This window comes from Galendromus occidentalis, unplaced genomic scaffold (genome assembly GCF_000255335.2).
Source record: "Galendromus occidentalis unplaced genomic scaffold, Mocc_1.1 scf7180000077477, whole genome shotgun sequence".
NCBI lineage: Eukaryota > Metazoa > Arthropoda > Arachnida > Mesostigmata > Phytoseiidae > Galendromus > Galendromus occidentalis.
The window spans coordinates 161,350-181,815 of NW_003805465.1; the positions used below are offsets into that span (position 1 = coordinate 161,350).

General features: G+C 51.1%; 6 protein-coding genes across 7 annotated transcripts; 3 read left to right on the top strand and 3 right to left on the bottom strand.

Annotated features, from left to right (window-relative positions):
* The first annotated feature begins 385 nt into the window (after positions 1-385).
* On the top strand, positions 386-1,833 carry LOC100898323 (serine protease 41-like). The gene is made up of 7 exons (XM_003745079.1): positions 386-476; positions 562-691; positions 865-927; positions 1,058-1,233; positions 1,347-1,477; positions 1,568-1,618; positions 1,699-1,833. The coding sequence occupies exons 1-7, from the start codon at positions 386-388 to the stop codon at positions 1,831-1,833; spliced, it is 777 nt and encodes a 258-aa protein (XP_003745127.1).
* Positions 1,834-2,577: 744 nt separating this feature from the next.
* LOC100898471 (E3 ubiquitin-protein ligase RBBP6) lies at positions 2,578-10,727 on the bottom strand. The gene is made up of 16 exons (XM_029111954.1): positions 10,353-10,727; positions 9,384-9,677; positions 9,222-9,279; positions 7,974-8,006; positions 7,624-7,809; positions 7,407-7,549; positions 6,795-7,316; positions 6,491-6,686; positions 6,116-6,346; positions 5,621-6,075; positions 5,049-5,117; positions 4,823-4,959; positions 3,955-4,675; positions 3,391-3,867; positions 3,036-3,277; positions 2,578-2,918 (listed from the first exon to the last, which is right to left on the bottom strand). The coding sequence occupies exons 2-16, from the start codon at positions 9,635-9,637 to the stop codon at positions 2,578-2,580; spliced, it is 4,065 nt and encodes a 1,354-aa protein (XP_028967787.1). The 5' UTR covers positions 9,638-9,677; positions 10,353-10,727.
* A 331-nt stretch (positions 10,728-11,058) lies between these two features.
* Positions 11,059-11,952, top strand: LOC100902072 (MICOS complex subunit Mic10). Of its 2 annotated transcripts, none has more exons than XM_029111987.1 (3): positions 11,059-11,092; positions 11,468-11,661; positions 11,749-11,952. In XM_029111987.1, the coding sequence occupies exons 2-3, from the start codon at positions 11,502-11,504 to the stop codon at positions 11,829-11,831; spliced, it is 243 nt and encodes an 80-aa protein (XP_028967820.1). In that variant the 5' UTR covers positions 11,059-11,092; positions 11,468-11,501; the 3' UTR covers positions 11,832-11,952. The 2 variants fall into 2 exon arrangements, with proteins under 2 accessions (XP_028967820.1, XP_028967821.1); XM_029111988.1 differs by lacking the exon at positions 11,059-11,092 and adding an exon at positions 11,112-11,345.
* Positions 11,953-13,117: 1,165 nt separating this feature from the next.
* On the bottom strand, positions 13,118-14,432 carry MBD-like (methyl-CpG-binding domain protein 2). The gene is made up of 4 exons (XM_003745081.1): positions 14,231-14,432; positions 13,694-14,006; positions 13,328-13,573; positions 13,118-13,219 (listed from the first exon to the last, which is right to left on the bottom strand). The coding sequence occupies exons 1-4, from the start codon at positions 14,323-14,325 to the stop codon at positions 13,118-13,120; spliced, it is 756 nt and encodes a 251-aa protein (XP_003745129.1). The 5' UTR covers positions 14,326-14,432.
* A 658-nt stretch (positions 14,433-15,090) lies between these two features.
* ksh (transmembrane protein 167A-like protein ksh) lies at positions 15,091-18,428 on the top strand. Its single transcript, XM_029111955.1, has 3 exons — positions 15,091-17,886; positions 18,079-18,188; positions 18,323-18,428. Exons 1-3 carry the CDS (start codon positions 15,379-15,381, stop codon positions 18,426-18,428), a joined length of 2,724 nt encoding a protein of 907 aa, XP_028967788.1. The 5' UTR covers positions 15,091-15,378.
* A 1,306-nt stretch (positions 18,429-19,734) lies between these two features.
* LOC108864473 (uncharacterized) lies at positions 19,735-20,406 on the bottom strand. Its single transcript, XM_018640210.1, has one exon. It carries the CDS (start codon positions 20,404-20,406, stop codon positions 19,735-19,737), a length of 672 nt encoding a protein of 223 aa, XP_018495726.1.
* Positions 20,407-20,466: the final 60 nt, after the last annotated feature.

The following is a 20,466-nucleotide window of genomic DNA, read 5'->3' on the forward strand; positions in this document are numbered from 1 at the left end:
CATGTCCCTGGAACGCCACGGAATCGGCTCGAGAGTTTTGAGTAACTCCTTCGTCCGGCTGGCCGGCTCGGTAGCTCACCTTAGGGAGGTGAACTCTACGTCCCGAACTAAGACGAAAAGTCTCCGGGGGAGGGCGCTGGGGGTTCGGCAGAGGAAAGTGCCTTGCGAGGAGTTGGACTTCTCCAGCTCCCATTCCAAATTTTCCCGTGCACCGCAAGTTTCCTCGCAAATCGTGACGCCGGATTCGGAGCATTCTTACTTAATGAATCAAGCAGCAGTCACGACCACGACTCCGAAAACGCTCCGTCTGAGAGAGCTCGAAAAATTCGATCCCTACGTTCCGATTGGAAATCAATATTCTCGATGATAGAGATCCCTGGGAGGGATGGAGTACCTTAGCCTGGTTTCCCTGATTGGTGTGATTTCAATGAGTCGATGTTATACCCCGGAGCCGGAGAAATTGATCAACATCGAAGGTACTCGACGGAAGTAGCCCTCGTTTGTTGGATCATGAGCTGTTCTCGGGAAACACGTGTCCTCTACGAATGTCAAAATTCACAGATTGTGGTCTTCCGTCCGAAGAGACCGAGTTCCCCTGGATTGTTTTCCTCATGTACAAAGATAAACGTTACTGCTTGGGAACTCTCATCTCCAAGCGTCATGTGCTGACCGCAGGATTTTGCAAGAGGCCGTAGGTCTAACCCGATCCCCCGCTTTTGCAATCATGCGGATTTGAATGATATCGGCTTTGCATCGATTGCCGCGTGTGAATGTACTGATAGATGGAATGCCGAATCAAGTGCGAAACTAGCGGCTCAGTCAGACGGGGATAACTCAGCTCGTTCATTGTTCATCAATCCCCAGGATTCGCGATATACTGGTTCTGTATCGAGATGGTTATCGGTCACCAGTCAAATCTGGCCATCGGTGGGTCGCCGAGTCGCTGAATTCACTGTGATCGTGTGTATATCGATTGCGGCGCGAGGTCGAATTTGTTTGGAGCAGAGATACGCTGCCTCTTCAAATATGTGGATTTCCTTTCATAATCAATCCGCAGCGCTCCCGGCTTCGACAAGGGTGAGAACGATGACGGCAAAACATTCAGAGATGCTTGGATACTAACTTTGCCGGAAGACCTCGTCATCGACCCCAAGGTTCGACCGATTTGCATCTCGGAACAACTGCCTTCCCCGCGTGGGTCGGCAGTCGTTCTAGCAGGTTACCGATACGATGGTACGTTTGATTCGTTCCTGGCATCCATTCGACTCCATGGAAAAGACGATCTCGTCCATTGGATTTCCCCCGCCCCCAATGTTCTTTGAATCAGAGTGGCTCGCGTTTTGCAGAGAGGTTGCCCAGATTAAAACGTAGCATGGGCAGGATACTCGGACCGTCGGACTCTAAGTGCGAAGAATTGTTGGGCGGGAATTCTTCAAGCAAGATATGCATTTCGAAAATATTTGCAGGCATCTGTAAGGTGAGCTAGAGTTCCGTGAGACTATCGTGGGGACAGGCATACATCATTCGACTCAGCTTCGACCTTCGAACATCCTCTGTGCTCTTACAGGGAGACTACGGGGGTCCCGCGATGCGAATCGTGAACGGTGTTTTCTATCAGGTAAGCGAGTGATATGGTATGCGCTACCGATCGTGCCGTGGACAGCGTGTCGTAAGCCGAATACTCGTCTCGCTCCGTAGGTCGGAATAATCTCGTACGGGAACATCGGGTCAGGCGCTCCGGAAGCCGCATGCTCAAGTGTTGAGGAGCGTCATGTGCTGACCGACGTAGCGACGCTCAGTCATTTCATCAAATCCATCGTACAGAAATGCTAGTTTCATCATGCTGTCCCGGTCTTGACCCATTATGACTGGTGAATAAAGTGTAGTTGAAAGATTGATTAATTCCGCCTCCGACGACGCGCAAGTTTTTTCACTAGTGCCTCGTGCGCTCATACTGCGCAGCACAATAAGGAATCGAATTGAGATGAGGATCGATTTGATTTCACTATCTTCATTTTAGCCCGTGCGTCGCCCTACGACGGCGGCAAAGTTCATCAGAGTTCATTCACTCGTACATGTGGTTGTCGGTCTTCGCTTCTGCGAACACGATAGATATCAAATGTCCGAAGTTAAGGAAGTCTCCCCACGACTAACGAGTAATCTCATGGATCTCTATGCCAGTTCCAGATCCTACCTAGAGTCCTGGGTAAGAGCAGGAATTGGCTCGACGGGGGCTGATTGGCAGCGAAAACGAGAGTTTGAAGACGAATCATTGGATGTTTATTAATGAAAAGCGATTACATATCTTTCTAGTCTTCCACGAGTTTGACGAATTCTCGATGCCATTGGGAGGATGATTATAGCCAAAATCGACTATTTTAGAGAGATGTAAATCCATCCGCTCGTTCGAATCATGGGCATCATGAGAAAAACAACAAAAGCGTATCTAATACATCAGTCAGGTTTTCCGAGCTGTATTGAGGTCGCTATTTACACAACAAGCTTCTGCTTGGGGGGGGGATCATGGAGCTCAAGAGTGCATCTGTTGGGACGCTGGTTTGTCCGTCGGTCATCTTCTCAACTCTTAACTTTCTTGCTTTTTTTCGCCTTCTTGTGTTTGTTCTTCTTGTGCTTGCGATGTTTCTTCCGTCTGGTGCGATCCCCGTCACCGTCGGAATCATCATCGGATGAGGACGAGCTCGAATCAGAACTGTCGTCCCGCTCGTTCTTCTTCGTGGCCGACATCTCCGAAATTTCTGGGGTGACCGGTGAGCATTTCTTGTCTGGCTCCACATCCAGGTCGTAATCCGGCTCAAATGAGAGATCCAGATCGTGGCCGGCGAGCGCAGGAGCGCTTTTGACCGGCGGCGCGCTCTGTGTCTCGTCATCGACAGTCTTCTTGTTTTGTGAAGTGTCACCTGTGGTGAGAAAAGAAAATTGAAGCTCGTCAGTACTCATGCTTAGTATCCGTAACTCTGATATACTGAATATACAATATTCAATCACCAGCGAGGCACTTAGGAAAGCCTTCTGACCTTGGGAGTTATGCGCTGGTCTTCTCTCTTCGATCTCTTTCCGCGGGGTTCGGGATCGTTTCGATGAGCGCTCCCGGTCACTGTGGGGAGGAGAAGGACTGCGATTCCTTCGTTTCTTATCCCTGCTGTCAGAGGTCCGCGACACGTCTCGAGAATCTCGTGTTTTCTCTCGACGACTCAATTGAAGTTCCCTCTCGAGCTGCTCCCGCTTACGTCGCTCCCGTTCGATTTCTTCCTCTAGTCTGGAACGAAACATCGAAGGGCTCAAACGCTGCCGAACACTATCACACGGATCCTTCTAGGCCTCCAACGGCCAATTTGGACTGAAATCGCTAAATCGAAGGAGTCTACTCACTTTCTCTTCTGTTCGAGCTCCCTCTCGAGCTCTTCACGTCTCCTTCGCTCTCTTCTCAGCTGTTTCTCACGCTCCCTCAGTCTGTCACGCTCCCGACGCTCGAAAGAACGGCTCCTCTCGCGTCGATCTCTTTCACGTGACCTGCTCCGAGGTCTCGACGAAGTCGTCTGCGTGACAACGCCACGTTCCTTCTCCCTAGCGGGGGATTTCCGACGATCGCTTCGACTTGGCTCTTCTCGTCGTCTCCCATCGTCTCGACTACCCTGATCTTTCCTCACGCGACTACTCTCCCTCTCGGGACTGGCCCGGTGCTGCTTGTCTCGTTCAGCGCCACGTCGATCTTCTTTCTCGACGCTTTTCTTCCGATCGAGTTTCTTGCCGTCTCTCGTAGGCGACGGCGATGGCGGCCGTATCGGTTTTCGCTTCGGTTTGTCGTTATGGATCGTAATCTGTATACTGTTGTCTCTTTTGGGTGTGCTCTGTGAATCCTTTTCTTTTTCATGATGCGACTTTTGTTGCTCATGCTGTTGCGACGCGTGGTGATGATGATGATGATGATGCGACTCCCGCTGATGTTGTTCACTCTGCTGCTGATGAGAGTGATGATGTTGGAAAACGTCTTTCTCCTTCAACTGTTCGCCGAGACGACTCTTTATGGGTTTCAACGAAATGATCTTGCTCGATACACCGCTACTCGACGGCGGCGGTTGAATACGCGGGGGCTTCGACGCGATTGCCGTCTCGGCTTTCTGGATGACTTCCGACGTGATGCGGGATTTGAGCTCCGTTTTCGGCGCGGCCAACGGAGCGACTGGACTAGACTCTCTCTCGCTTGAGCTCGAACGTTCCCACTTCGATTTCTCGACAGCGGGTCGTTCAGGTGAAGGGATCTTCTGAGTTCTCTCTTGGTCTGGTGAGCCTTTGGAATGCGATGCTGAATTATCGTGCTCAAGCAGCGGACTACGGTCCGCAGATTTTCCACGGACGCTGTTGGCGCCCTCGTCCGGACTGTTCGGTAGTGTGCTCTCTTCGGTTTCGTCTTGAAGCTTTCCTTCTTCTATTGAGTCTTCGATCTTGGCCACAACAGGAACACTTCCTTCTCGGTCTTCTTTTTCGGGTTGGGTGGTATCCGCCTCCTGTACATCCTTGGTCTTCTTGCGTTTCTCCTTCTTCTTCTTTTTCTTACCGCCGTCCCGATCTTTCTCCACGTCTTCCTCACCGCTCTTGGTCTTGCGTTTCTTCTTCTTCTTATCGGTAGGTGACGCTTCGATAGGCGAAGATTTCCCTGTGGAAAACGATTCGAACGATCAGTGGCTGGGGAGCATGCGGCATCTGTCGCCGGACACACCGGAGAGTGAATCGAGAACTGAACGACGGCAGCACGTGTCTTGAGTCAGAATCCGGCTCGAGATCAGAGACATGAGATACGAACTTTTTGTGGAGGACGTCGTCCGCTTCGCTTCCAACGAGACAGGCGTTCCTGACTTCTGTCGCTGGCGTCCTATGGATTTCGAGCGACGTCTGACCCCGCGTGGACTGATCGACCTATCACGGGATCTCTCCCTGTACCTGAAGAGCGAAACAATCGATTATTATCAGCCAATTCTTGGGAGGGGTTTTGAATATGCGAGGTGCAAGCGAAGCAGGAGGGTGCTGACCTCTTCGAGGGGGAGTCAAAATTTCTTTCTGTGGACCTTCTTCTCGGAGGGGATCTGCCAGGGGAGAACCTGAAAAGCAAATTTTGCATCCCTAAGCAAGGTCGAGCGAAGCGTCCGGAACGGCATGAGGCACCCGGAGTCTGAAGCTGCAGTGTCGCTTGAGTGTCGGCCGAGTGGTGGTCACAAATCGAGAAACACACTTACAACCGAAGATAACTTCCGAATGTGTTTGGCTCAAAACTTAGATCTTTGTATCGCATCCCGCTCTTGCAATTTGCCCTCTTCGTCGAGTGAGGTACAGTTTTCCTGATGGCGGCAAAAATATTAACACCATAATCCGGCCACCATGTGAGCGCCATTTACAGATTTCCAAGAGGAACTCGTCACATGGAGAGTCCATGCAAAAGAAGGGAAACTCCTCGAGACGACATCAACGACAGCGACGACTACAGCGGCGACGACGACGAGAGCGACAGGAGCAACGGTGGCAAGACGTTTGCCGATGAAGGATTGAAGACTCGGGCAATAAATATCCACAAGAAACACCGAAAGGGCATGGTGCCGATTAATACCTTCGCGAGTTCAATTGGAGCGGTCTGGTGTACTCGGGCGATCCTCCACCTCGGAACCTGTCTCCGCGTTCTCTTTCCCTGGATGGAGTCCTCGCATATCTTCCGTACGGCGAGCGACTCTTAGACCTTCGTCGTGTAGGCGATCCTCGCATTCTACCGCGTGAGTTCGATCGGCTCCTCCGTCTCGGTGGCGCGCCCCGGGGCGAGAACGAGCGACTCCTACTCCGCGAATATCTCCTACGACGCATCGGAGAAGGAGATCTTCTTCTTCGGCCATGCCGCATTTCACTCAATTTCTTTTCGAATTCTTCAAGAGCTTCACGTTGAGCCTGCTTCGACGGTATCGGCATCGGCATACCATGCATCATTCCCATGGGTGGGAAGCCGACGGGGAATGTCGGTAGTATCGGCGCACCTAGACCTGGAGCCCGCGGAAAACACGATAAGATAAGGGAGTCGAGCTCGGGCCTTGGCCTCGGACGAATCGTATCAAATGAATATACCTGGTGGTGGGGGCTGTTGACTGGGCGGTTGGGGAGGGTAGCCCGACGGGGGCATCGCGAATTGAGGGAAAGGCATCGGTGGTGGATTGAGTGGTTGATACGGACCGTTCTCTGTGCCTGGTATATCGGGAGGTCTCGGCATGCCCCTCCGCGGAGGTGAAAACTCCCTGTAGGTTCTACGATACCGAGGTGGGGAACGATCCTGGGGAGGGTAGTCGGAATTCTGTGGATACGAATTAAATCCGCCGATGAGTATCGCCTATGTATTATGAAGGTGTATAACTCGAGCTTTAGTCTTCGACCAGTTTCTTAGGATCCGCTCGACGAAAAGCTTCCTCTTCTATCTCCATATCGAGTCTGTACTCACATATCGCCTCCTGTCCCTGTCAAACGGTCGAGGCTCTCTCGAATCCCTAGGATCTCCTGGTCTCCAACGCGGAGGCCATCGGTCGTCCCTCTCGCGAAAATCTCTCTCTCCTGAGAGAACTTCCACTTTCTCTTTATCGCGGAACTTATCGGCGTTTTCCTTGTCATGATGCTCAGGTGACGTTGCTTTCTGAGACCTTTGCGGACGAACGAAAAGGTAAGGACAACGTGCCAGAAACATTTGACGTAATGAGCTCCTTTCTAATGATCTCCTTAGACTGGAAAAAATCAGAGGAGGAACTCACTTATCGTCGGGGCTGAGCGACGAAGCCAAGTCATCGCCGTGATCAGCGGCGACCTCCGGCTGTTTTGGGAGCGGCTCTGTCTTGACTTCTCGCTTGATTTCGACAACCGCATCGTTCGACTGAGATGATTCCTCTTTCAGAATTGGTTTCGTATCCTCAGAGCCAGCGGCAGCGGTAGGTGCCGCGGCAGGGAAAGAGTCCTCTTTCTTCTTCTGCAGATTCCCTCTCAAGCGGCTGACTTTGCTCCTCAGGAAGCGATTGGGAATTAACTTATCCGGAGTCTGATCTAGCTCGTGACACACCGGACACTCGTGGTGATCTGATTCCAGGAGCGCGAAGCGAATACACTCGTCACAGAAGCAAGTTCCACAACAAGGTATCAGAACCGCATCTGTGAGTAAGTCCTTGCAGATCCAACATTGTAGGTCCTCTGGTATAGGGGCTTTTTCCTCGACGATTGGTTTTGCGTCAAGATCAGGTACGAATGGTGGCTTCTCGATTTTCTTCTCTTTATAGGCTTGTCTGCAACGTGAGCGACAGGAGCAACGTAAGAGATCTGCTGAGGGCTCTGAGCTCGCGACGTGAATATGCGAGATCTGACAGGGTACTTACGCATCGAGGACTGGAATCACAAGCTCTCCATTCGTGGAGAACATCACACCCTTGTGAGTCGGATCGTCCACAGTTTTCATGAAGCTCCTCGGGATCCCCGTGCTCCGTTTGACTTCAATACGCATGGCAGATTTTTCCGCGGGCTGAAACAACGTTCAGACTCGAATCCACGCCGTTTGATGATCTCGAAAGCGAGTCGATCGCTGATCTCACTTACCGGATGCGGACACTTGTGAATCCAGTGGCCAGGTTTGAAGCATTTGTAGCAAACGTATGAAGCAGGTGGTGGACCAACGAAGGGTTTCTTGACAAACTTGGACGAGTCGAATTCCGTTGACGACTGCGATATCATAGCCTTGATCTTGTCTTCCTCCGACGCAGAAGATGCAGCGATATCCGCGACCTGATAATGAGGAGGCACATAGACGTGATGTTATATCAAGAATAGACCATGAGAGCCAGCGCACCCATTTGGAACGGCCGTCGCGGTTCTGCTCAAGCTGGGGGAACGAGAAGAAACCAAATAGAAGGAAGAAGGCGAGCGATGACGAACTGAATCAAACAAACCTTGAGATTATCCGCTGCGCCATGGGAATCGGCCTACAATGTATAAAAAATGAAGTATGTAGTAGCCCCACTGTCCCGCTTTAGGAACAGTGCCCGCCCGTGCTTTGTTCCCACCCATATATCGCACAAAAAATCAGAGAATCATGGCTTGAAATCAAAAAGAAATCGATATGTTGTGTTCGGAAACGAAAGTTCACGCAGGGGAAGTGTCTGGAAGTGAAACTCTGGAATAGAATCTCGTTAAGTAGGAGCGTCGAGCGCCAAGTGCCGCCCTATAATGTCGTAAGTTAAGCTTCAATTCGATAAGACATTATTCGATACATACTTCGGCATTCGTTAGGAATATACATCGATACGTAGTCCGGTCAACCCTCGAGAAATGGACGTCTCCGGATCTAAAACACATTGTCTGATCTCGACGATACAAAACTCGTCAGGAATAGTTGCCTCCAATTTATTGTTATCAATATTCTTTTAAGGAAGAAGCTATCATCGAAATATCGCTTGCTCTCTAGTTTCGCCTGTGATTCAAGCAGACTTATTCGGATGGACAAATTCGAGAAGCGCAATCTTTCATTGTATTCGGAGTTGGATACGGATTGATCGGCGGATCCGCAGCCCGATGGATAGCCTCATACTTCCAGCCTCGGAGTCATACACCCTCCGAGTCAGAGAGCTCGATGGAAATTATTCAGTCGAGTACAAGGAGTTTTGAAGCAAATCCGTCGATGTTCTCACGGCAGATGCCGTCAGTTTGCTTCATCGCTTGCCGTCAACTCGTCTCAGTACAATCGATCTCGACATGGTGAGCGAGTCGAGTCTCTGTTGCGCAGTTTCGGTGCTTTTCAGTGGGAACTCTTCTGCAAGCAGTTATTTGCCCACAGTTGCGATCATAACTAAGCCCGATATCGGTCTCGGAAGATCCGATTCGATCCGTGTCAGTACGAGCGCAAAGTTCCCAGGAGCGGGAGGAACATTTCCAGACGACAGCTGATGTCAAATCTACCGAGTCAACATACTCTGAGTCACAGAAGCCCAACTCGAGTCGGTCGAGGCTCAACCAGTTGAGTCCCATACTGCCGGTGGCGTCAAAAGCATTGGATTCGGGTGACTACTTATTCTAGGTGATGATGTGACACATCGAACGAGACAAAGAAGAACAGAAAGTGCTTCTCCATCATCATCCAGACCGATTCCACTCTCATCAAGGAAGTTCGTCCATTTCCAAGTTTCCTTCAGAATACGTACGCTACTAGCAGCAACCTCGGCGTCCAAAAGCGCGTCCGCGTCCGATGTTTCGCGATGCCTGCAAAATTCAAAGGGGCTCCAGTTAGGGCATATCTTCGGTAACCACGAAATTCGTCATATTGCAACGACGGAAGGAATCGCAGTCTGGAGATCTGTACTCACCAATTCTTCTTGTTTGCGCCCACTATCGGAATCCGGGAGACGAGCACCGATGTGTTCTTTGGCACGAGAACCTCATCACTTTCGTACACCTCCTTCGTTTGAGCATTGGTAATCTGTAGCTCATAGTCGGCCCCCTTCCCGATCTTCTTCTGCTGGATTATGTTTTTCTTCAGCTCCCCGATGGAGATGTGGAGTCCATCGAACGTTACCGTATCGAAGTCCTTCGAGGACTTGAATTTGTAGTGGACCGACATGCTCACGCCGAGCACGGCGATCGACTCAGCGATCAATTACCTGAAAACGAGTTGTTGTTATAGTTCCGTTCTGATTCGCAGGCCTCTAAGAACCCAGATGAATGAGGTGGGGACCCTGCGTATCATCATCGCAATATGAAACCAAGCATCTTCCCCGGAACGATATTAGAAACATCATGGAAGGCAGGAAGTTTTTGTATGCACAGCCCTCAATTCACGACGGAGATAATAATCGATCGAGACAATCAGGAACGGTCGCGCTGTCTCGCTTAGCTAGCGAGAACTTTGAGACACCGATCGATCATCACAAACAGGAGAAGCGAACAGGAGTTTGAGGAGAAGCTCCAGGTAGGAACAGAAACAATGTTTCCGAAGACGCTTCGCATATAGCTCTCGGGCATGCAAATCCAATCGAACGACATGGAGATGCTGCTCATCGCAGCCATTATCGGGAAGGTTAGAGCCGAACGGCTCCGATAATTTTTGAGCTTCCAATCTTCCTCATGATTCAAGTGGATAGGATCCGCTCTAGGGTTCACTACCCAAGGACAGATACATGGATCAAATGATCTAGTATCGAAGGAGATCACAACTAGCCGACCTCCCGTCGATTCCCGATGAGGTATGAACTTCAGCTCAGATGGGTTCACCCGAGGAAAGGCTTGATATTCATAGATTAGCGTAACGCCGAAATGTCGAGCCAATGTCTACTCACCGATTGAGTGCAATTATCGCATTTTTCACGAAATCAGAGCGACGATTATAATGTCGGTGTCGTTTTAGTGGACTCGGCGCCGGCGGTGACGAAACAACAACAACAGCAGCAGCAGCCGCAGCAAAGATGAGACACTCGGGTATCTTGAACGATTTCCGATGTAGCTGCTGTCGACACACACGACACCGACGCGTTGAGCTTGTTCCCACCAGCACGGAGAATTTCGAGAATTTCAGGACCGTCTCGTTCGCGCCCTCACTTCTAATGGGTTCTGCGCAGGGAACGATGGGAAATGAATGCAATTCGTTCTCTCAAGGGAACAAATCACAAGATAGCGGGGACTCGCTGCGAGCGTTTGTTATTCTCAGTTCCGTAACAGACGACGCTATAATTTGCTCGGAGACTTTGGAGAGAGAGCGCGAGAACACAATGGAAGGGAATGATGATGCTGATCTCTGCGTCTTGACTCTCTGCGTCGGTCTTCGTCGGAGGCGTGATACAGGCCTTTAGAGAGGGACGGTCTCGAATGATGGAAGCGAACATGTTCCCATTTGCTTGTCTCACTCTCACATGATGTTCACTGCGGGCAATGCGACGCAAGAAATGCGATTCGCCGGTTTCCTCCTCCAAAGCGGCACGAAAATTTTCGTCCCGGCTCTTCCAGTCGCAGCCCGACGAATAAGACGGAGGAGCTCGACGTCGAAGCGAGCGTCCCGTGGTCTAGTCCGGTCACCCTTCATGTGAGTTTCGGTGGCAACTGCTTTCTAGCGATTAGCGCTCTTTATTCGCGGTGATCTGAACATGTAAATTCCGCGGGGGATTGATACTCTAAACCGAGCGTCCGTGGCATATCCTGCCCTTTCCGGAGGGGTAGAATTTCGAGTTCTGACCGCCGACATTCGATGTCCGAGAGCGGCGATATCCTGTGGAATTCCTAGACAGCGATCAGAGCGCGGAATTCGCCAACTTGACGATCAGACGGCTCTGACGGGCGTGAGAGCATTGTCATTAGTCTTAACATCACATAATATGTATCAGATTGGGACGACCGGCTCGATGCAGATGATATTGATGCAGAGCTGTGTGTGAATTGAGCTTATAATTTTTCTCTTCAGCCCGATATCCTGCTGAACTCGTTCCGATACCGAAATGACGAACTCCGAAAACATCGTCGGGGAAAAGTGGGACCGCTGCATTACGGACACCGGCATCAAAACAGTGTCGGGCCTCGGTCTGGGTATCGTAGCCTCTCTCCTCCTGTTCAAGAGAAAATCTTGGCCCATGATATTCGGAACTGGGGCTGGTTTTGGTGAGATCACGATTTTTCTGTCGACGGAAAAGACAAGAGGAACGAGCCGTGTTCATGTGGAGCTGACTGAAAAACCCTTCGTTTCAGGCATGGGCTACAACAATTGTCAACATGACTTCAAGTCGCCAGTGGTCATGCGCGCTTTCCAGATCAGAGAAAAGCAGAAGTGATGCAGTGTTTTTTGATTTCCGAAAGTTGAGAAAAGAAACTCTGCGAGTGTATGTACATTGTTACGAGCAATCGATTCAAGGCGTTTCGCCTAGAACCAATAAAGCCTAGATAATTTCAATCGCTCCTCGACGGCTCATGCTTATCGCATTCGGAGGCAATTTTTCCCGTTCACATTGGTCGTGTCTCAAATCCAGTTATTCGTTTATTGCTCTTTTCGGGTCGTTCAATATACAGAAGATTTCAATCAGAAACCTCGAGGTCTTTCCTGATAGGTCCCATGAGAGCCGCATATTCTCCCTTCGAGCGCTCACCATTCCCCCGCCCCCTCTATCAGCATGAGTAGTCTGACAGACCGACGAATGGAGCCGGGATTTCCCCATCTTAGCGTCCGCATAAACGACGGATGGGTACGTCGAACACACGGGCTCTATCCAAGGCTTTCCGAGTCCCCACAGGATACCGTACCCATTCCAACACCAACTGTCAAACTCGGATTGTCGAGCACGGTCGTGTTTTGGAAATTCTCATAGGTAGACGGACATGCTCAATAAACGGGCAGCCTACGGGTACACCTAAGTTTTCTGAGCCATTGAGCGATCCCTATCCATGTACAATACTCAGCATGAATTAGACTTCGAATGGATACTTTGGCAAAACGTGAGCTCCGCGTGAGTAGGTGGATCATCCTCTTCGCCGGTTGCCCGAGGATCCGACGAAGAACTCGGAAAATAGGCGAGCATGCTTCACACGAGTGAGAGAAGCATGCCCTCCGTTCAGGGGGGGAGGTTCAGTGATTTGGGTGACTTCGACTTCGGCAATAGGGAATCATGTATTTTCGAGAGATTATCCCCTTTCTCCTCCTTTCCTCGCTCCGGAGGGCATGTATTCTCGGATATGCGACGAAAAGCCTAATCGGCCTGTGGGCTCCACCGGGGCTGAGATGTAGCCCGGAAAACTTTGAGTCTGACACCCCTGCCTTAGAACTCTGGGAGTCGGAGGCTCGCTGCGAGGACAGACCGGCTACCCGCGTGTTGGTGTGAATACGGAATAGGGGATTAGGCCCCGAGGCTCATAAAGTACTCGCTCTCGGCGGCATCAGTTTGAGTATCGCGGGAGAGTCGAGGGTGGACAATGGTGAAACGCTCCTCCGGAAATTCCAAAACTGTACAGCAGTCGGAAGCTATCGGGGGTATGCGCCCCTCGCCCCGTTCTCAGGCGCGCTCCACTCGTCTCCACATAAATACACTTCCAGAGATTCTCATAGAAATGATGATAATGACTTCGTCTAGATTTCTCGCAGTTCCTTGTATGCATTCTCAAGCTGCTTCCGAGCGAGAACCACTTGCTCCTCTTGTCTCCGAATGTCATCGTCCGTCACAATGAGGGTCTGAAAAATCGAATGTCCCATCATTTCCTGCAATTGGTCGAGAGACCACATGAGGGTCAGCCAGACGCGATTTCCTCTCTCTAAACGTATTCGAGAAGTTCGGCTCACCTGGACTAGGGGCTGGTCTGGGTTTAGGTAGACCGCTGGATGTTTGTCCTGTTGACCTTTGACGTTGAGTTGACCAACGATGGGCCCTTGAGTGATGTGCAGGTATGTCGCCACACTGCGTAGGAGGGTGTCCTGCGACAAGTCTTGGGAGACTCCTCGAATATTGCGGGGAAGGTCGAATGGTTGAACCGTATGAGCGTGCGGATCACACGCGCTCAGACCCTGCAGACGTCGCTCCCAGAAGAGCTGTAAATGGAATGACAGATGAGGTCGTATTCTGGCGGTACCATTGAACGGGGGAATTCAATCGATTCCGAGCCTTTTCCTCTCACGGATTCTACAGCCGGGAACACTGAGCGGACGAACCTGTTTCGATTTCTTCTCTTGAACTCCATGTTTGGTATCGTGCTTCGTTGTGGATTCATTTCTGTTACTGATCAAAGTTACCGGTTGCTTGAAAATAGACGCCGTCTGTCTTATAGGTGGGACGAGACATGCCTCGGGTTTCAATCCCCGAAGGTACTCGTAGATTGGATAACCTTTCTGCTTGTTCTGTTTTGACTTGCGTACAAGCGCGGGATTGATCTTGCCGGTGCGAAAATCGAAGGCCGACAGATCCACGAATTTCCCGAGGGCTTTGACAAGTTGTTGTTTGTTCCGGTAGCGTTGGCCGTCGGGTCTGTAGAAAGAGCGTCATATTATACGAAATCGATCTGAGGCATCGAGAGCTCTCCGATCGCCAAAACGCCGACTCGGAGAGTCTCAAGAGACCTGAAGTCCCGTCTCAAGTGCGAATCTACGGAATGGAGTCCGCAGATCTCGAAATATTCTTATGAGGCGTCAATCGCGCCCTTCGAGGGGAGCGGCTAGAGAGCTTGTCAATATCCAGGAGTGAAAACTTACCCGTAGTAGGAGACGTCAACTTTGCCGGCCGACAATCCTAGCTTTCTAGCTTGTTCTTCGCGCCGCCAACCTTTTGGGAGAAGAAGCTCTGCCATTCGGACTGCACAAAGGCTTCTTGAGGACGCGAAAGATATCCTGACCCCGAGATCGGGAGTTTTCTCGGTCTCACTGAACTTTTCCCGCTAGCCGAAGAAGTGTCTTTCACCGCAACAAAGCTTTCCTCCTGACAAATGTCGTTGTTTTGATTCGTGTAAGGACACCGAATAATCTCGAAAGCTCTCTCCTTGTAGACGCGGAGACGGCTCCTCCGCGAACTCGTTCCCGACTCGCATAACGGGGAGACTTTCCTTCATTCGTTCAATTCGAGGAGATGAAATTTTCGGCATTTGGATCAACTCCCCGGCGAGACTTTCAGATCAGGATTTCGGAATACTTCGACGACCCCTCGGGCAGACAGATGTGCGGGAGAGTTGAATGGAAACGTCAGCCGAGGAACACCTGAAACTCCGAATCGCTGACTGAGACTCATCTCGACAATGGTGAGTACCTTCCGGGATGCTCGACCGATTTCATTTTTTCAGCGGAAAATAGAAGTGTTCCCGCGGATCTGCCGTGATATTCCAATCGGTTTCGAACAAAGTGTCGTCGACCCTGCTCATGATGAGTGGGCTTTCGATAGAGTGACGGATTGTCTCCGTCAGCTCGGGATAATATCTGTCTCGAAAGCTCGCACACCATCGAGCTTGGCAACATCCATTATTTGCGCTGTCAAATCTGTCGGAACCCCCAGGAACCCGATACCCCGGCTGTTCCACTGTGGTGTGTCATGGCCGCGCCGTACTCTCCGAAGCTGTGTTTTCAAGATGGCGTTGCTCGCAAGCTGACTGAGTTAGCATCATTCGGTGATGTTGCGAAAAGATTCAGCTGGAGCCCTCGGCCAGAATGTTGGGAGCATAAATTCGTGAAATGGTGTTCCGTGAGTCTACAGAAAGATTCCCCGACGTTCGCCTTGGCTCGGAGCCGATCTCTATCCATTGTCGCTAAGTGCCGAACTGTTTACGTGCTAAATCCCGACTTCATTGATATTTGAAAGAGCTCCTCGAGCGCAACGCGCCCCACTGACAGCACGATTCGAGTGTCAGAGCCACATGGAGGAGGACAAGAGCGACTCCGCAAATATGGAGTACGAGACTGTTCAACTAGAAGGTCTAGAGCTCGCCGAGAGTAATGAGCACCACCTTCTAGTGTGTGCCTCGGACTCAGTTCTCGAAAACGTCGATGTTTTCCATTGCGCTGAATGCGGTAGAGAGTACAAATCTCGGGATGGCTTACGGACACACGTTCGTAAAGTCCACACCGGGATAAAACAGAAGGCCTCGCAGGACCAGAGCTGCCTGGAACCTAATTGTGAAGCGTCATTCCATACCAAAGCGGAACTATGTAGTCATTTAGAAAATCATCATGGGCTCCAATTCGAACACATCTCGGTCGTATTGCCAACCGCTCCTCGATTCTACGCGTGGATGGAGGAGTTCCAAGAGTCGTCCGGAATTCGATTCGTACGCACCTGCGGCACGAAGCAGTTCGTCAAAACCGGCACTCGAATGCACTTCGTATGCCATCGCAGTGGGAAATGTCGAGGGAAAACAACATCCGTACGTATGAGGAAAGAACGCGCGCACGGTCCCGTAAAGCTCGGTATCCAATGCGTGGTGCATTTGCGAGCCGTAGAGAAGCCGAACGGATCGGTCGAAGTCGACGGATGCGTCTCGCACTATGGTCATGCGACGGACGAGCAGCTCATGTCTCTGTTGGCCATGCACCGTTGTCGGATCGCACGCTTCATAAACTTAGGTCAACCCGCGCACCGAGTCGCAGAGATGCTCAAGCAACTCGCCGATCCTACGACGCCGTTAGCCCGCATCGCATCCTCTGACGTTCGGAACATAGAGCAGTGCTTCGGAAAACAATTCAGCGAGGTGGTGGCCAGTTATCTATTCGAAGCAGTCGGGCTCCTGCTCCTCAGCAATCCCAATGTGGTCCTCGTTCACAAGCCCGTCGATTCAGAGGCCGATGGAATGGATCCCTCGGAATTCTACGGAGTTCTCATGACGCCCAACCAGCTCGAGACGTTCAACGATTACTCGGACAGTATCATCGCCGTCTGCATGGACACCGTCTGTCATTTCAGTTTCAGTATCGTCACCATGAATTGCTACGTGCGCAAGAATGACACGAATTTTGTTTTCCCTCTCGCCTGGTTCATAACTAGCGCCAGCAAGCCCCAGGTTTACATACAAACGTTCTATTATGCCGTGGTTGGACAAACAGGCAGATTTCATTGCAATTACTTCTTTTCGGACGATCACGATGAGTACTTTGTCCAGTTCATCCATACCTTCGGCGGGGACAAAGTTCCGAAGAAACAAGTGAATCTATGGCACATGAAAAACATGATGGAACTAGCGCTCTTCCAACACTTGGTGGAGCCGAGCAAAGTTTACAATATCGGGTGTCTGCTCGATGGCATCTTCCGGTGTCCGATCTCTATCGCAGCCTTCTCGAAGAACTTGGCGCAAATACAAGAAGTCGTCGCGACCGATAACATTCCTCAAATATTCATCGACTATTTCGATACCGTGATCGTGAACCGGACGATGCTCTGGGCTCCCTGCTACATGGGAGAAGAGAGCGCGGAAATCCACGAGGAATTCGAGCGGGAGCACACCACCATGCTCCATTTTCTTGATCACATGGTCATGAATCGCTGGGGACAAAAAATCCTCACCAGCCTGATTTCGTATACTTCGCCTTATAAGATCGAGAACCTCGAACTCAAGACTGAAGCCACCCCGGAAGACACCGACAGCCAACAAAGCCTTGAAACGGCGGAAGCCAAGGAGTATGTTTTGAAGTGTAACGAGGAGCTTTTCACCGTGACGAATACCGGGAAAACCTGTGATCCCAGCTGTGGTTCCCGATGTCAATGCTGCTCGCTCTGTATCCATGAGTTCACCTGTTCTTCTTGCTGGCAGGATCAGCCTCATATTTGTGAGCATATTCACACAATCAACGATTTCCGGAAGCAGAGTAATTCCGACGCAGTCGAAGTTGTTGCCGAGAAACCTCCACCCAAACCTCTGAAGGAACGCTTCAGCCAACACGCCGAGAAACTCGAGCTCATTGTGGCGGAAGCTCGGCATTTGCAGATGTTGTTGGAAGAGCCCGAGACCGACGAAATCAGGAAACTCTATGCCCAACAATTACAATACATGCAAAACAAGCTCGCAAGCCTCAGTGGCGCAGCTCTGAGCAGTGTAGCGAACAGAACCGGCTTGACCGAAGAAAATCTTCACTGGATGACGCACAACCCACAAATATTCTCGATAGAGCCGAAAGGGAAATTACCCATCATGGTTCCTCGTGAGGTGTCGATCGACATGGTTCCCGCTGGCAGTTACGTTAGGTGGCTCGTGAATGTAAATAGGCATCAGATACCAATTGAAGACACGAGCGATTTGATCCGCATCATTCTTAGCAATCCCGGAAAACAAACTGCAGCTTTATTGTTGTCGAATGGCGAGAAGGCCAAAATGGCCGTACTCGGCAAGAGATCGATGGACTCTGGCGAGGATAGCGGATCTAGCGGAATCAAAGTCATTAGAATAACTAAGGAAACTGAGTCGACATGAAAGCGCCAGTACACAACTTGGGCTAAATGTCTCCGACAGGTTCTTAGAACAAAACACTTGGTGAATGGAATACTTTTCCGTTGAACCGAGTGCGCTGTCTCGTCGAAGCGTATGTGTCGCGTGGATCCCTTGTAATGTGAACCTTTGCCGTCGCAGTCTGCAATCTTCAACTTCCAATCGCTTCTGACTGTCATCTTGTTGGTGATTTGTACCTGCGCCTACGTCAGATCGCTGTACCCGTCTCTCCTGGACAAAAATAAGCAAGGGTGAGTATGATGTCTGTTTTCTTGCCGACTTGAGCTCGATTGTTCGGGCCGATTATTATTCGAGATCTCCAGTCGAGCTATCGGTCCAATCGGTCCGCGAACTGTTTATATATGATTTTCCTCCTCCTCAACAGGTTGCGAGGAACTTTTTGGAAATTCGCTCGGGTAGGAGAGCGGCTGAGTCCTTGGGTATCGCTCGCCTGCTTGGGGATGGCTTTCTGCAACCTGTTCATGTCATGATCGAGCCTCCCGCGTGGTGCTGAAGTATGATTGTAAATAAATCGAATTTATATATAAAGTAAATAAAATCTCCGGAGCTCGTTGATTTTCATTGAGAGAAGTGTTTCGTCTATACTCTTGGAGTCAAGGAGAGCGCTCGCCTTCATGCGCCGACGATTTTCGGCCGGAGTTTCCGAATGTCGACAGTCGACACTTGGAAACTCAGATGGGGAATGAGCTCAAGGTTCGGTTGAGAAGCATGAATTTCATGGACTCGCTCCGCTATATTCACAATTAGTGACGAGTGTAGCGTGGGCTACGTTTAAAAGCGGTCACGTGTCACGTTGTGTCGGGTTTGTCGGCGTGTTACCGGATGAATTCAATTCTTCGTTGTTTTTAAGTGATAGTCAGAATGAGTGCGGTCGCAAGATACATGGCCAATAGCTCCCAATTGAAAGTACTGTAGCACGTCTCCGGATCTCTCAGCTTATACGGCTGAAGGAACTCAAGGGTTGCCATGCCCTGCCGACCATCTGCCGGTGTACGGCCCCGACAGCACCATTCGCAAAGAATCTCTGGAGCTCGACCATGTTGCCTGTCTTGGTGAGATTCCTTTTCCTTTCCTTTTTACTTTATGCCCGAGAAAATCCAGAGACGCGAGCCCGAACTTATACTTCTCCGCGTTTACCACGAGTCCCTGGACCTCAGGTCGTTGAAGGAGGGTTCGCAGGTGCTGCAGATGTTCCTTCCTGTTCTTGGAAGCCACAGGCACTTCGTCAAGATAGACGAAGAGGCACGGGAGGTCACCCGAGACCGAGTCCATGAGACGCTGGAAAGTCTGGGCGCTGTTGCGAAGGCCGAACAGCATGCGCGTGTGCTCTCAAAGACCAAACTGCGCGATGATGGCAGTTTTGGGGATGTCCTCTGGGGCCATCGGAATCTGATGGTAGCTCTTGACGAGATCTATCTTGGAGAAAACTTTGCACCCGTGTAAGATCCCGGCGAAGTCGTGGATATGCGGGAGTGGGTAACGGTCTGGATCAGTCATGTCGTTTACTCGACGAAAGTCACCACACGGCCGCTTCGTCCCGTCCGCCTTCGGGACGACGTGGAGAGGACCGGCCCATGGGCTGCACGACTTCCGAATGATGCCCAAGTTCTCAAGAGACCGAAACTCCTCTTTGACGACGCGCAGAACATCCGGTGCGAGGCGGCGAGCTCTGGCATACCTTGGTTGCCCTTTGGTGACGACATGGTGCTGAACGCGATGCTTGACCTTCGCGTCGAAAGGCAGCGTGAGAACGGTGGGGAACTCCAAGAGGAGAGTCTAGAACTCGTTGCCCGGTCTCGTAAGGTTACCGATTGCGCTCCGAAACCGCGCGGGCTGCAATGGTATGGACACCAAAGAGTGGTTGTCGAGTAACCTCCGTCCGCGGAGGTCGACGAGGAGTCCGGCGCTCCTGAGAAAGTCGTAGCCCAGGATGGGATGGGTGACATCGGCGATGATCAATTCACAGACGTGTGTGAAACGTCCTGCAAGGTTCAGGGAAAGGTCGTTCATGACGTATGTGTTGATATTGCTGTGGTTTGCAACAAGAAGATGACGATCGGTGGGAGTGCCTCTCTCGCTCTGCGACGGCGGAACCATGCTGACCTGAGCCCCTGGATCGACCAGGAAACGGCGGCCAGAGAGATTGCACTGAACGAAGAAAAGATCGCCCTTTGGTTGAGAGCCGGCCGCGAGAGCGAGCACAGACGGCCGGTATGCTCGTTCCTCGTTCCTCTGCACTGGCGCCTTTTTTCCGTCTAAAGAACGCGGCATGGGACAATTTCTGGCTTTCTCAACAAACTTCGCATGGAATCTGCATACCCGCGGCGTCTTGCGACCCCCTTCTGCCCGATTCTTCCGCGGCTCGTCGGTCTCACCGAGTCGAGAACGCTGGTGGCCTGGCGCTGAGCGTAGCTCCTCGAAAGTGTCCTCGAATGTGACGTGCTCCATCTTGGTTAGTACTCCGGGTTACCAATTGCAGCGTGAGTTACGTCTAGAAGCGGACACGAT